This window comes from Pongo abelii, chromosome 18 (genome assembly GCF_028885655.2).
Source record: "Pongo abelii isolate AG06213 chromosome 18, NHGRI_mPonAbe1-v2.0_pri, whole genome shotgun sequence".
NCBI lineage: Eukaryota > Metazoa > Chordata > Mammalia > Primates > Hominidae > Pongo > Pongo abelii.
Genome location: NC_072003.2, coordinates 67612331 through 67628521, shown reverse-complemented (window position 1 = coordinate 67628521; position 16191 = coordinate 67612331). Strand labels below are relative to the sequence as shown.

The following is a 16191-nucleotide window of genomic DNA, read 5'->3' as shown; positions in this document are numbered from 1 at the left end:
TTTATTCCTAATTGTCCAACACTAGACACAAATCAAATGTCCATGAAAAGATAACAGATAAACACTTGCAAATTCATACACTAGAATAACACAAAGCAATGAAAAAAATAAACAACAAAAATTTGATGAATCCCACAATTGTAATGTTGAATACATGATGTTAGATACACAGCAGGACATCCATTTATATAAAATGCAGAAATAAGAAAACTAATATATGATGATGAGAGTTGAGAAGCATGATTATCTTTGGTTGGGGGTATAAACTGGGAAGGGGTACAAGGGAGACTCATGAAGTGCTTAAAATATTCTATATGTTAACCTGTGTGGTATTTTTATGAGTATTTATACTTGCGTGTTAAATATTCATTGTGTTGTACAACTTAAGGTTTGTATATTTTATTGATATATTTGTTCCTCTTTTTAGTTGACATGTAATAATTATACATATTTGTGGAGTAAACAGTGATATTTTGATACATGTATATAATGTGTAATAATCAAATCAGGTTGATTAAGATATCTATCACCTCAAACATTTATCATTTGTGTTAACATTCAAAATCCTTTCTAGCTTTGTGAACATACACAATAATTTTATTTTTAGACAGAGTCTCACTCTGTTGCCCAGGCTGGAGTACAGTGGCGCAATCTCAGCTCACTGCAACCTCCACCCACGGGTTCATGCGATTCTCCTGCCTCAGCCTCCTGAGTAGCTGAGATTACAGGCATGTGCTACCACGCCCAGCTAATTTTTGTATTTTTAATAGAGACAGGGTTTCACCATGTTGGCCAGGCTGGTCTCGAACTCCCGACCTCAAGTGATCTACCTGCCTCAGCCTCCCAAAGTGCTGGGATTACAGGTGTGAGCCACTGCGCCCCGCCACAATAAATTTTTGTTAACTATATTCACCCTACAGTGCTACATAATACAAGTTTTATTCTTCCCCTCTAGCTGTAATTTTGTATCCATTGACCAGCTTCTCCCCATTCTTACTTCCCGCAATCCTTTCTCAGCCTCTAATAACCAAAATTCTATTTCTATGAGCTCAAATTTTTTAGCCCCTTCATATAAGTGAAAACATGCAGTATTTATCTTTCTGTGCCTGACTTATTTCATTTAATACAATGTCCTCCAGGTTCATCCATGTTGCCACAAATGACAGGATTTCATTATTTTTTATGCCTCAATAGTATTGTATTGTGCATATATGTCACATTTTCTTTATTCATTCATCAGCTGATGGACATTTAGGTTGATTCCATATCTTGGCTACTGTGATCTCTTCAATATACTGATTTCCTCTTCTGTGGATGAATTCCCAACAGTGGAACTGCTGGATCATATGGTAGTTCTATTTTTAAATTTTTTGAGCAACCTTTAGACTGTTTTCCATCATGGCTATACTAATTTACATTCCCACTAGCAGTGTAAAGGATCTTTCATTCTTTTATTCTTGAGGGTTTTTCCTTGACTTATTACTCTTCCTGATGGATGAAAGTATGTGTGGGTTAGCAGCTCTGCTATATACTATACCAGAATCTCTTCTATTACACATTCCTCACCCTACCCCACCCTCCATCCTCTATCACCACCCTTTGAAGTTTATAGATCAAAGTTTGTGTTCTTTTTTGCTTGTTTGGGTGTTACCCATAGATTTTTGGCTGTTTCCTCACATCCTACACACACATACATTTTGTTTATTTTGTTAATTATTGGGGGAAGATTGTGATACTACTTCATTTTACTCTCTATCTAAAAGTTATTTTTTCTAATATTGAGAGAAAAATAAGCAGTACACATGAGAGCACATCATTTAAAAGGGAAAGTGGAAGTGATACCTGATTCTATATACTCCAACATATTTGTAGAGTTGTGCAATGTATGGAACACTATACCAGTATATGCCCACTTCTGAGACCACATTTTTTCCCATTAACAGAGGTGGTTCTTCTCCAGCAATTGAGAAGAGTTGGTAGATTTCTCCATTATTCTGAGGATTTTAAATTCTCAGAGAGAGAGAGAAAGGCATCAGTTATTCCAGACTGGTCTGAGCCTCACACATAAATGTGGTATGTTTAGGCCAGGTGCAGTGACTCAGACCTGTAATCCCAGCACTTTGGAAGACTGAGGCAAGACGAATGCTTGACCCCAGGAGTTCAAAACCAAACTGGGCAATATAGCGAGACTCTGTTTCTACTTAAAAAAAAAAAAAAAAAGTACCTTGATTGTGCTCGGTATCTACTGGCTCGTTTCTTTTACAATTTTGTTTTGTCTTTTAAAAGTTTTGTTGGCCGGGCACAGTGGCTCACGCCTCTAATCCCAGCACTCTGGGAGGCCGATGTAGGTGGATCACTTGAGGTCAGGAGTTCAAGACCAGCCTGGACAACATGGTAAAACCTCGTCTCTACTAAAATACAAAAAATTAGCCAGGCATGGTAGTGCGTGCCTGTAGGCACTCGGGAGGCTGAGGCAGGAGAATCACCTGAACCCAGAAGGCAGAGGCTGCAGTGAGCCAATATCGCACCACTGCACTCCAGCTGGTGTAACAGAGTGAGACTCTGTCTCAAAAAAACAAAAACAAAAACAAACAAAAAAAGTTGTTGTTGTATAAGAATGTATCAATAAATACTACCAAAAACATTCTACAGATTCAATGCAATCTCTGTCAAAATACCAAGGACATTCTTCACAGAAATAGAAAAAACAATCTTAAAATTTAAATTGAACCACCAAAGACCCCAAAGAGCCAAAGCTTAACTGAACAAAAAGAACAAAACTGGAGGCATTACACTACTTGACTTCAAAATATATTACAAAATGACAGGAACAAGAACAGCACAGTATTGATATAAAAACAGACACACAGACCCATGTGACAGAATAGAGAACACAGAAATAAATTCCTGTATCTACAGCTAACTCATTTTCGACAAAGGTGCTAATAAGAACATACATTGGGGAAAGGATACCCTCTTCAATAAATATGCTGGGAACACTGGATATCCACACGCAGAAGAATGAAATTAGAAACCCATCTTTCATCATATACAAAAAAATCAACTCAAAATGGATTAAAGACTTAAATTTAAGATCCAAAACTATAAAACTACTAGAAGAAAACACAGGGGGAAAGCTCCATAACACTGATCTAAGCAAAGATTTTATGAGTAATGCTACAAAATCACAGCCAACAAAAACAGAGAAATACAACTCTATCAACTAAATAGCTTCTGTACAGCAAAGGAAATAACAGAACGAGGAGACAACCCGTAGAATGGGAGAAAATATCTTCAAACTATTCATCTAACAAAGGACTAATACTAAGAATGTACAAGGTACTCAAACAACTCAACAGCCAAAGAACCCCAAATAATCCAAAAAGTGGGCAAAGGATCTAAAATGACATTTCTCAAAAGGAGACATACAAATGGCAAACAGGTATATGAAAAAATGCTCAACTTCACTAATCATCAGGGAAATGCAAATCAAAACCACAATGAGATATAATATCACTCCGGTTAGCATGGCTATTTATCAAAATGCAAAAAAAAGGAAAATTCTGGCTGGGATAAGGAGAAAAGGGAATACTGGCACACTGTTATGGAAATGTGAGTGAGTACAGCCATTACAGAAAACAGTATGGAGTTACTCAAAAAATTAAAAACAGAACTACCATATGATCCAGCAATTCCACTACAGGGTATATATCCAAAAGAAATGAAATCAGTAGGTTAAAAAGATATTTGTGCTCCTATGTTTCTTTCAGCATTATTCATAACGGCCAAGATATGGAACCAAAATAAGTGTTCGTCAATGGATGAATGGATTTCTAAAATGTGGTATACATACACAATTGAATACTATCCCACCACAAGAAAAGAGAGAAATCAGCCAGGCCTGGCAGCTCACACCTATAATCCCAGTACTTTGGGAGGCCAAGGCAGGAGGATCACTTGAAGCCAGGAGTTTTGAGACCAGCCCAGGCAACAAATCAAGACTGTCTCCACAAAAACATTAAAAAATTAGCCAGATGCAGTGGCATGCATCTGCAGTCCCAGCTACTCGGGAGGCTGAGGCAGGAGAATGCCCTGAGCCTAGGAATTTGAGGCTGCAGTTAGGTATGATCATGCCACTGAACTCCAGCCTAGGTGACAGAGCAAGAGCCTAGCTCTTAAAAAAAAAAAAAAAAAAAAAAAAGGTGGGGAGTGGGGAGCAAGGTGGGAGGATCATTTGAGGCCAAGAGTTCAAGAACAGCCTGGGCAACATAACAAGAACTAAGATAAGCCAACATTTGCGTAATAATTAGAGTCACTTAAGTAAACAACAAAATAAGTGGGAAAGGAAATATATACATTTTTCTGGCATGAAGCAAGAAAGAATCTCAGATTGAAAGGGAGCATCAAAAGTACTGGGAAAGACTGATAAAGAACTATTAACATTCTCTGGTTAAGTCAACTATTTCATACTCTGGTTAAGTCAAATATTTCAGAGTATGTCTATGACACACTCTGGTTAAGTCAACTATTTCATGTATAATGAAATAATTCTTCAATCAGTAAGTTAGAAAACAAAAAGTCATTTACAAGAAAAAAATAAAAACTGCTGGTACCAGAAGTTGTAGTCTCCCCTTAAGGAGAGACTCAGCTGTTTTGTCTTTGTTTTTGAGAAGTGCCTTGCTCTGTCACCCAATCTGGAGTGCAGTGGTGTGATCATAGCTCACTGCAGCCTCAAATTCCTGGGCTCAAATGATCCTTCCACCTCAGCTTCTGAAAGAGCTGGGACTACAGGCGCATGCTACTTATTGTACTTGGCTATTTTTCAAATTTTTTGTAGAAACTGGGTTGGTCTCTGTTGCCCAGGCTGGAGTGCAGTGGCACAATCGTAGCTCACAGCAGCCTCAAACTCCCGGCTCCAGCAATCCTACTGCCTCAGCCTCTGGAGTAGCTGGGACTACAAGTGTGTGCCACAATGTCCAGCTAATGTTATTTATTTATTTGTTGCCCAGTCTCAAACTCCTGGCCTCAGGCAATCCTCTCACCTCAGCATCCCAGCCCACCATGTCACCTGGATTACAGGCATGTGCCACAGCACCAGTTCTGCTTTTGTTTTTTAAAGAGACATGTTGCCCAGGCTGGAGTGCAGTGGCTATTTACAGCCACAATCATCATACGCCACAGCCCTGAATTCCTGGCCTCAAGCGATCCTTAAGCCTCAGCCTCCCCAGTAGCTGGGACTACAAGCACACACCACTGTTCCTGGCTCAGTTTTTTTGTTTTTTTAATCTTTTAAAATTATGTTTTTTAACATTTTTTTTTCTTTTGACCACAGCACATGCATCGGTTTTTTCATTAAAGGAAAACTGTGGAAACAAACCATGTACCCTCCCAAAAGACTTGTTCATTTGTACACTTGTAAATAATTAGTTTATTGCTGTGAAAACTAAAAGATATAGAAAACTAAGCAATAAATCTGCTTACTTTATCAAAATGAAATAAATTCATTTAACAACAAAATATGACTCTTACGAACAAAATGACAAAATTCTTATGTTTTGTTTTCCTGGCGTTTCTTAATAACAAATCATTAAAAAAAACCATCTAAAATGTAAACCTTTATACGTAAAGAACTATAAAACATGATCAGATAATAATCATAAAGCACAGCTCATAAAAGAGATGACAGTTCGTAGATTTTGTTGAAAATCACTTCAGTGTAATTAGTTTTTCCACTACAGTATTCAATAAATACCATTAAGACAAGAGGGAAAAATATCTACACAGTTCTAAGAGATTATTATCTATAGCCATTTCTATATTTTAGTATATAAAGGCAACAAACACATTTTCAAACATGAAAGAACCCATGGAACATAGAATCCAAAGCCCTCCTTACATAAAAACAAAAAAAAACTTAACAATGAAATAAATAAAAAAAATAGTAGTAGTGAGCATTGAATCTAACTAGAAATAGAACTAAGGGGGAGAACTAATTGGGGGAGAAGTTAGGGAGGATGTAAATTTGAAAGGAAAAATAGCATAAGCAAGAAAATTCAGGAGGTAAAGAGTAGAAAAGGGGAAGGAAGTTTAAGAGAGACAATTACCTTACTTTTCAGAGTAGAAGTCAATCTATGCCATGTAAATCTGAAACAATAACTTCATCTCTCAATAATGTATTTAATCTCTTTTTTTGACCTTAGAAAGGTATTTTAGGAATTCCTTTTTTTTTTTTTTTGAGACAGGGTCTCATTCTGTTCCCCAGGCTGGAGTGCAGTGGCATGATCATGGCTCACTACAGCCTCAATCTCCCAGGTTCAATTGATCTTCCCATCTTAGCCTCTGGAATGGCTGGGACTATAGGCACACAACACCATGCCCAGTTAATTTTTGTATTTTTTTGTAGAGGCTGGGTCTCACTATATTGTCCAGGCTGGCTTCAAATTCCTGGGCTCAAGTGATCCACTTGCCTCAGCATCACAAAGTGCTGGGATTACAGGTGTAATCTCTTTCCTTAAAAAATTCTTTCCTTAAAAAAATCCATTCATTTTTCTAGCTATCCATTCAGTCTCCCACTAAATATATACACAGAGAGTTATCTGGAATGTTAATCAAATGTTAACACTGCTTATTTCAGAGAGGGTTAGATTTTGGGTAATTTGTTGCTTTATTCTTCCTATTTTTCTGATTAAATTTTATTTATTTATTTATTTATTTATTTATTTAGAGACAGAGTCTAGTTCTGTCACCCAGGCTGGAGTGCAGTGACACAATCTCGGCTCACTGCAACCTCTGCCCCCCAGGTTCAAGCAATTCTCCTGCCTCAGCCTGCCGCGGAGCTGGGATTACAGGCGCCCGCCACCACGCCCTGCTAATTTTTGTATTTTTAGTAGAGACGGGATTTCACTGTGTTGGCCAGGCTGGTCTCGAACTCCTGAGCTCGTGATCCACCTGCCTCGGCCTCCCCAAGTGCTGGGATTACAGGTGTGAGCCACCGTGCTCGGCCTGTATTAAATTTTAAATGAGCATATATTTTATTCATAAATATAATACGGCCATTTTTTTGGTCAGAAAAACAGCTATTTGGCCACTGTGATCTTTCTCCAGAGTCTCCCCAGAAGGAAAGTCAGTCCAGAAAGAACATCTTTTAGCCTAGCAAATATAACTCAATGCAGAAGTGTAGTCACATCAACAAGCCCCCAAAACAACAGAGGCTCTCTAGTTTTGAGTTTATGCTCTTTGTACTCTCTAGTACCTAACTGAATAGACTTGTCTAATCATCACTAGGTGTATGGTATCTGCTAAACAAGTCCCAAAAGTCTCATACCTTCACAACAGGATGTCCCCCAGTAGATGCTTTTACTGCCCCTCGGCTACCTTCAGTTTCATAATGGGCTCGATGATGAGCTTTAGGCTGCACTTCTATTTTCAGTTCACATTGTCCAAAATGAGCTGGTAAAGGCCAGTCTAGCGGAGGTAATGAAGATGTGCTACAAACAAAACACACAAAGATGCATGTCACCATGCTATTATTGCCAAGCAATGATTCAAATGGCTTCTTTGCCAGCACCAACATTTCTTCCTTTGATCTTTGAAACAATGTATTACAAAATAAAATTTCATTTAGTAAGTTATAATTCTGGTTATGGTGAGTGCTTAATAAATAATTATTTCACCTTTAGAATAAAATCTATTTTATTTCCCAAAGGTGGTACATGCTTAAAGATAAATAAATTTTAGAAAATAAAAATAAAGGCCAGGTGCGGTGGCTCACGCCTGTAATCCCAGCACTTTGGGAGGCCGAGGTGGGCAGATTACCTGAGGTCTGGAGTTCGAGACCAGCCTTGCCAGCAAGGTGAAACCCCATCTCTACTAAAATTAGCTGGGCACGGTGGAACTCGCCTGTAATCCCAGCTACTAGGGAAGCTAAGGCAAGAGAATTGCTTGAGCCCAGGAGACGGAGGCTGCAATGAGCCAAGCTTGCACCATTGCACTCCAGCCTGGCCAACAGAGCGAGACTCTGTCTCAAAAAATAATAATAATAATAATAAAATAAAATAAAATTTAAAAATCTATCTTATCTTCATTTTGGTTTCCCATATTTTTTTGAAAAAGACAAATTCTTATAATTTATAAAACTGTAAACTTTTCTCAACTGTGTGTATGAACTTAACAAAAATAACCAAAAAATAATAATTCGATTTTTTAAAACAAAGAGGCACATTTCTGTTTATGTGTATCTGTATCTCTCCACATATCCAAACATCTCTCTCTGTGTCAGAATGTCTATCTCCCTCCCTGGTACATATCTGTGGATGTCAACCTACTGAAGTTATCACTTCCCGCACTTCCTCCATATTGCTCCTTTCCCTACTTCCTTCCTACTGCGCCTTTCCCTGTCTCTCTGAAAAATTGCTTCCGTTCAGCAATATACTGCAATTTGAAGTAAAAATTTAATTTCGGTACATGCTTGGTTGGAAAACAGCCCGTCACTCTAGCATCTCTAAATGTTACTTTTTTTTATCAGTAAGACAATTTAAATTGCTTAAAGGCCCAAAGGATCATTTTGATATATTAATATTAAAACATGGATTATAAAAGAAAAACTTCATATGTCTACAGGTCAAGTACAATTTCTAAATTATTCATTGTTTCCTTCCATGTCCTCAGCCTAGCTTTAAGTCCTACTCTTGTGAATTCAAGGATATTAATTTTTATTAGTTTGAAAAAATCCAACTTCAACTCTCAGTTACTTCTGTATTTGTTTTGCAGCCTTAAGCAAACCACTAGAAAAATTAAGATGAATTTCAGAAGCAAAGGGATGGTTTCAAAGGTGTCTTCATTACCATAATTCTATTTTTCTAAAGATCAGGATTGAGAAATAAAGATTCACACAAATGAAAAAAGCATTGGCTGGGCGCAGTGGCTCACGCCTGTAATCCCAGCACTTTGGGAGGCCGAGGCGGGCAGATCACCTGGGGTCAGGAGTTCAAGACCAGCCTGGCCAACATGGTGAAACCCCGTCTCTACTAAAAATACAAAAAAATTAGCCAGGCATGGTGGCAGGTGCCTGGAATCCCAGCTACTCGGGAGGCTGAGGCAGGAGAATCGCTTAACCTGGAAGGCAGAGATGGCAGTGAGCTGAGATCGCACCACTGCACTTGAGCCTGGGCGACAGTGAGATTCCATCTCAAAAAAAAAAAAGAGAAGGCCGGGCGCGGTGGCTCATGCCTGTAATCCCAGCACTTTGGGAGGCTGAGGTGGGAGGATCACGAGGTCAGGAGATGGAGACCATCCTGGCTAACACGGTGAAACCCCGTCTCTACTAAAAATATAAAAATTAGCCGGGCGTGGTGGAGGGCGCCTGTAGTCCCAGCTACTCAGGAGGCTGAGGCAGGAGAATGGTGGGTGAACCCAGGAGGCGGAGCTTGCAGTGAGTCGAGATCGTGCCACTGCACTCCATCCTGGGCGACAGAGCGAGACTCCATCTCTTAAAAAAAAAAAAAAAGAAAGAAAAAAGAAAAGAAAAACCCCTGGCTGAGCACAGTGGCTCCTGCCTGTAATCCTGGCACTTTGCAAACTGAGGCAGGAAGATCACTTGAGGCCAGGAGTGAGATCAGCCTAGGCAACAAAGCAAGACCCCGTCTCTACCAAAAAAAAAAAAAAAAAAAAAAATTTTTTTTTAAATAATTGAGTGTAGTGGTATACGCCTATAGTCCCAGCCACTCAGGAGCCTGAGGTATAAGGATTGCTTGAGCTTAGGAGGTCGAACCTGCAATGAGCTATGATTGCACCACTGCACTCCAGCCTGGGCAACAAGATGTTGTCTCAAAAAACAAAACAAAAATCCTAACAGGCACAACTCCATGTGGGAATTTAATACATAAAAGTTGTCTTTTCTAATCAATTATAGACTAGACTGATTCTGTAAATGTAATTAATAGGTTCTTTTTTTTTTTTTTTTTTTGTGGGGGGTGGTGCAGACAGGGTCTTGCTTTCACCCAGGCTGCAGTGCAGTGGCACGATCTCAGCTCACTGCAGCCTCCATCTCCCATCTCAGGCGATGCTCCCGCCTCAGCCTCCCTAGTACCTGGGACTACAGGTGTGTGCCACCACACCTGGCTAATTTTTGTATTTTTTGTAGACACACGGTTTTGCCATGTCACCCAGGCTGGTCTTGAACTCCGGGGCTCAAGGGCCTCCCAAAGTGTTGGGATTACATGCATGAGACACCACACCTGGCCCCCAAATAGTTTTCTTAGTAATTAAATTCATATTATAATCCAAGTTTTACAATAAACTTTTTTTTTTGGTAGAAACAGGATGGAGTACAATGGCATAATCATGTTTCACTACAGCCTTGAAGTTCTGGGCTCAAGCAATCCTTCCACCTCAGCCTCCCAAGCAGCTAGGTAGGACTACAGGCACATATCACTATGCCTGGTTAATTTTTTTTTTTTTTTTTTTTGTAGAGACAGGATTTTGCTATGTTGCCCAGGCTAGTCTCAAACTCCTGGGCTCAAGCAATCCTCCTGCCTCAGCCTCCCAAGTGCTGGGAATACAAAGCATAAGCCTCCAAACCCAGCAAGGATTTTTAAATGTAATTTATTATTATCAACAATTCATTAGCTATATATTTTAAAATTATATTTAACCTATCTAAAAATACTTTTAAGATGCAAATGAAAATAAACATTAAGTTATTTGGCAGAATTTTTTTAAAAAATAGGAAGAGGAGAAATGGTCAAACCATTATATAACCATTATATACTGATAATGTAGTTATATGCCACCAATGACCCATAAACATGAAAAATGACCAGCAGCCATTTCCATCAACTCACCGAAATATAGGGGTGTGGCCAGGCTTTGGTTTGCTCCAGGTAAAGGGTGAAGGAACTGAAAGAAACTGATCACCACATGAATCTTTCTTTAAAGGATACTGAGATCCAAGGCCATCATCTATTGAAGTCTCCCGGGATGGTGATAAACTCCCTTGGTCATCTGAACACAGCTCTAATTTTCCTGGTAGTATGGCAGCTTGATCTTCAGAAGTTTTCCTTGTTTTGAGAGGGATGTCAGTCTCTACACAGTACTGAAATGGAAAAACTGCAGGGCCAAGGCCTGACCCACCATGGACAGAAGCATTGAGCCAGGTATCTTCTGTCACACTTCCCCTGGGGGAGTGACCAGGAGAAGGAACAGGTGAGTGATGGGGTGAAAGGGACCCAGCATAACAAACTTCAGCACTGGAGTGCCTCCGTTTCCCACAGGGGGATGTGGGCCTTGATGAGGGTCCTGAGGCTGGCCTGGGGCTCAGCCAATTCTCATCAGTGACACTGGATCTAGGAGAGTGGCAAGGAGATTGCCTGGGTGATAATGAGTGTCCAAGTCCATACTGTTGATGCCAAGTTTCTTCTCCAGGGCAGCCCCCTGGAGAGCCACCAGGAGAAGTCAGAGGGGATCCAAGGGTAAATCGGGCTGCAGCTTCATTCAACTCTGAGTCCACATCATCACAAATATGTGAAAGTGATTCACAAGAAGATGCATCAGAGAACCAGCTCCTAGAAGAGATGCTGCTGGCAGGACTAGGACTAAGAGAAGACTCCCGGTAGGATGGCTCAAGAGGAAGATAGAGATGATCTCTAGAAGGCCTTTCCAAAAATTCCCGTTCTGGGTCATTTATCTGTAGGTCATCTTCATGTGCATCTATTTCTTGATGACAGTTAGGAGAGATAGATGTAATTTGAATACTTGGGCACTCAAAGGGTTTGGGACCACCTAATGGGCTATATTTAGATTCAGGAATCTCACAAGTTCCTTCATAGTTTTTGTGACTTTGGAGCTGAAACGATGGTGACAGAACAGAAGAGTGAGACGGTAATCCATGATGTGGTAAGCAAAGTGGTGTGTTTAAAGTAGATGGAGGTGGATCTATATTAAAGATGTAAATGGATGCACAATCATCTGGCTCAAGATCTATGGGGAGGAAGGCAAAAAAAAAAACCCAACAAAACAAGAAATTAGAAAATTCAGATGTATAAATTACTAGATGAGAAAGTAAATAATAACCATCTTGAGAGAAAAAAGTGGGATATAAAATGTATGTCATTAGCTCCACTAAAGAGGTGGCATGTGTGTGTTTTTTCAATGCATCTGGTTATTTCCGCAGATATGTGTGATTATTACATATACAATTACATATGTAATTTTTCCTTTTTATGTCCACATTTTCTAAAAAGATAATCAGGAAACATTATGCTCTGAAAAAGATTTTTTTTTTTTTTTTTTTGAGACAGGGTCTCACTCTGTCACCTAGACTGGAGTGCAATGGTGTGATCATAGCTCACTGCAGCCTCAACCTCCCATCCTAGGCTCAAGTGATCCTTTCCTCAGCCTCTGGAGTAGCTGGGACACAGGTACATGCCACACTCCTGGTTACTTTTTATTGTCATTTTTGGTAGACACAGGGCCTTTCTTTGTTGCCAAGGCTGGGCTCAAGCTATCCTCCCACCCTAGCCTCCCAAAGTGCTGGGATTACAGGTATGAGGGAGCCTCTGTGCCCAGCTCAATAAATGTATTTAAAAAAAAAAAATCACATCCATAATTCTAAAAAATACTCATAGCATACAGGCAGCAATGAGCTCAGATCATGCCACTGTACTCCAGCCTGGGTGACACAGCAAGACTCCGTCTCGAAAAAAAAAAAAAGAAAAGAAATGAGATATTCCTAGGCTGCAAAGAACAGAGAATCCAACTCAACGTAGCTGAAAAAGGGGGAGGGGACACAGGCTGAATATCCCTTATCCAAAATGCTTGAGGCCAGAAGTGTTTGGGATTTTGGATTTTTTTTTTTTTGGCCCATTTACAAATACACAATGAGATAACTTGATATGGGACCCAAGTCTAAACATGAAATACACTTATGTTTCATATATACCTTATTTATGTAGCCTGAAAGGTAATTTTGGACAATATTTTTTAATAATTTGGTGAATGAAAAAAAGTCTGTGTTAAGAATTCTCCACTTGTGGTATCATGTCAGAGCTAAAAAGTATAGGATACTGGAACATTCCAGATTTTGAATATGACCTGTATATATTATCCAACATAACAATCTGCATTATCAACCTGTATATATTATCCAACATAACAAGAAGTCAATGTAGGAGAGCTCCAAAAGTGGGTTTTTCTTTGTTTTTTTTTTTGTTTGTTTGTTTGTTTTTTTGAGATAGAGTCTTGCTCTGTCACCCACGCTGCAGTGCTGTGGCGCAATCTTGCCTCCTGGATTCAAGCAATTCTCCTGCCTCCTGTCTCAGCCTCCTGAGTAGCTGGGACTACAGGCACTCGCCACCATGCCTAGCTAATTTTTTTTTTTTTTTTTCCTTGAGACGGAGTCTCACTCTGGCTGGAATGCAGTGGTGCGATCTTGGCTCACTGCAACCTCCGCCTCCCAAGTTCAGGTGATTCTCAAGCCTCAGCCTCCCAAGTAGCTGGAATTACAGGCGCCTGCCACGACACTCGGCTAATTTTTGTATTTTTAGTAGAGACAGGGTTTTGCCATGTTGTCCAGGCTGGTCTCAAACTCCTGACCTCAAGCGATCTACCCTCCTTTGCCTCCCAAAGTGCAGGGATTACAAGCGTGAGCCACCACACCCGGACTTTTTTTTTTTTTTTTTTTTGAGACTAGATCTCGCTTTGTGACCCAGGCTGGAGTGCAGTGGTGCACTCATAGCTCACTGTTGCCTCAAACTCCTGTGTCAAGCGATCCTCCCACCTCAACCTTTCAAGTAGCCAAGACCACAGGTGCATGCCACCCACTCCCAGCAAATTTTTTTTTTTTTTTTTTTGTAGAGACAGGGTCTCGTTTTGTTGCCCAGGCTAATCTTGAACTCCTGGGCTCAGGCAATCCAACTGCCCCAGCCTCCCAAAGTGCTGGGATTACAGTTCAACAATGTCCTTCAGAAATGTTTCTTTATTTCACTTTGCCATTTTTGGGGAGCTAATTTTGTGCTGTTCATTTTTCAACCACATATGCCTATTCTGTCTACACTGGAAACAACATGATTCAACTTATTCATTTAACAAAAAAATTTTTTTAGCAACTACTATGTAAGCAGGCATGTTCTGAATACTAAAAACACCATGGTAAACAAAACAAAGTCCTCTCCTCATGGAGCTTACATTCTAGTAAAATATGTCAGGTAGTGATATTTGCTGTAAGAGAAAATAAAACGGGAAAAAATATAGAGGAGGCAAAGATGTTAATTTAACAGGAAAGTCTGGAAAGCCTTCTCTAATATTTGAGGAAATAGCAGAAGAATATTAATGTAACTGAGCTATACAAAAATTTAGGGGCATAATGCAGGCAGAGGATAATAGTAAGTGCAAAGACCCGAGGCAGAGCATTGTTGAAGTGTACTGTATGAGAAACAACAAGGCCAGTGGGACTTGAACTGAGTAAGGAGGCAGAATAATGAGAGCTAGGGGTGGTCAGGGAGAGGCTAGTCAAGTAAGGTCTTGCGAGATGGGAAACCACTGGAGCATTCTAAACAGAAAAGTATCATCATTTGATATATATGATCTGATATAAATTTAGGAGGCTACTGTAATCATCCAGGTGAGAAAAGATGGAACACAGGACCTAAGTGGTAGTGAGCTGTAAAAGTAGAAGCAGCATTAAGAAGTCAGATTTTAGATTAAGGTAGTGCTGACAGAACTTGTTGACTGGATGTGAAAGAACAGTCAAGGGTGACACCAAGGTTTAAAGCCTTGAACTATTATTAAAAACACAGTATTGGACAGGCGCGGTGGCTCTCACCTGTAATCCCAGCACTTTGAGAGGCCGAGGCGGGCGGATCACGAAGTCAGGAGATCAAGACCATCCTGGCTAACACGGTGAAACCCCGTCTCTACTGAAAATACAAAAAATTAGCCGGGCGTGGTGGCAGGTGCCTATGGTCCCAGCTGCTCAGGAGGCTGAGGTGGGAGAATGGTGTGAACCCGGGAGGCAGAGCTTGCAGTGAGCCAAGATCATGCCATTGCACTCCAGCCTCAGCAACAGAGCGAGACTGTCTCAAAAAACAATAACAAAAGCAACACAGTATTTCTGAAATTTTCTGAATTTCTGAAAGAACAGCAATTACTGAAATAAAGAAAGTGAGACAGACTTGAGATAAGAAACCAAAACTTCTACTTTGTATGTATTAAATATGAGAGTCCACTAAGCTTTCCAAGTGGAAATGTCAAGTAGATATTCGTACATAAGAACACAAGCTAGCTATGTAAATGTGGGAGTCATTAATGTATACATGAAATTTAAAGCCATAAGACCAAAAGATCACTAAGAAATTAGTATAAATAGAGAAGAAAGTAGGCAACTGAGGCACAAGGAACTCCAAAGTTTAGGATTAGGGAGAAAAAGAAGAATGAGTTAAGAGGTTAGAAGAGACATCAGTGAAATGGAAGAATAACCAAAAGAATGCAGCATCCCAGAAGCCAAGTGAAGAAGGTGCTCATTCATTCACCAACTATTAATAATGTGATTAATATTTTATAGAAACTGTTCTAGATGGTAGGTACATAAAAAGTAAATAAGACACATATGGTCCCTGCCCTCATTAAGCAGTCTCAGTCTCAGGAGAGACTGACAAAAACACAAATTAAAAATGGTAAGTGCTACTAAGTGGTAGAAGAGAGAATTAGAGAAGGAACTCATTTTACAGAGATTACAGAGATGGCCTTTTTGAGAAGGTAGCATGTAAGCTAAAACCTGAAAGATAAATAGGAACCAGCAAGCAAAGAAAGAGAGTCAGCGGGGCTGGGGAGAGAAGGTGATGGTTCCAACACAGGAGAATAGGCATAAACAGTCTGAGTCAAATAATGCCTTGGTTTCTTTAAGAAACGCCCAAGATGGCTAGAGTTAACAACTGAAAGGGTAGAGGTAGAAGAGGCCAAGACATAGAAGAACTGTAGTAAGGGCTTTGGATTTTATTCAAAGAATAATGGAAACCATGTAAGAGTTTTAAAAAGGGGAATGACATGATTTCTATTATATTTGAGAACAACTTCAACTGCTGTATCTCCAGTACCTACCAAGTAAGTCCCTGACATTTATTAGGTCTATAATAAATCATTTGTTCAAGTTGTTGGAGCCAGACATGGTGGCTCACACCTGTAATCCCAGAACTTTGG

The 16191-nt window shown here is 39.8% G+C and overlaps 1 protein-coding gene across 7 annotated transcripts in view; it reads right to left on the bottom strand.

Annotated features, from left to right (window-relative positions):
* NFATC3 (nuclear factor of activated T cells 3) overlaps positions 1-16191 on the bottom strand; it is a 144418-nt gene that overhangs the window by 90562 nt on the left and 37665 nt on the right. For all 7 annotated transcript variants that reach the window (XM_054535016.2, XM_024233757.3, XM_002826568.6 and 4 more), the window contains exons 2-3: positions 10842-11976; positions 7325-7487 (exon numbers count right to left, since the gene is read on the bottom strand). In XM_054535016.2, coding sequence (XP_054390991.1) covers positions 7325-7487; positions 10842-11976 — 1298 coding nt within the window. The remainder of the gene's footprint in view (positions 1-7324; positions 7488-10841; positions 11977-16191) is intronic.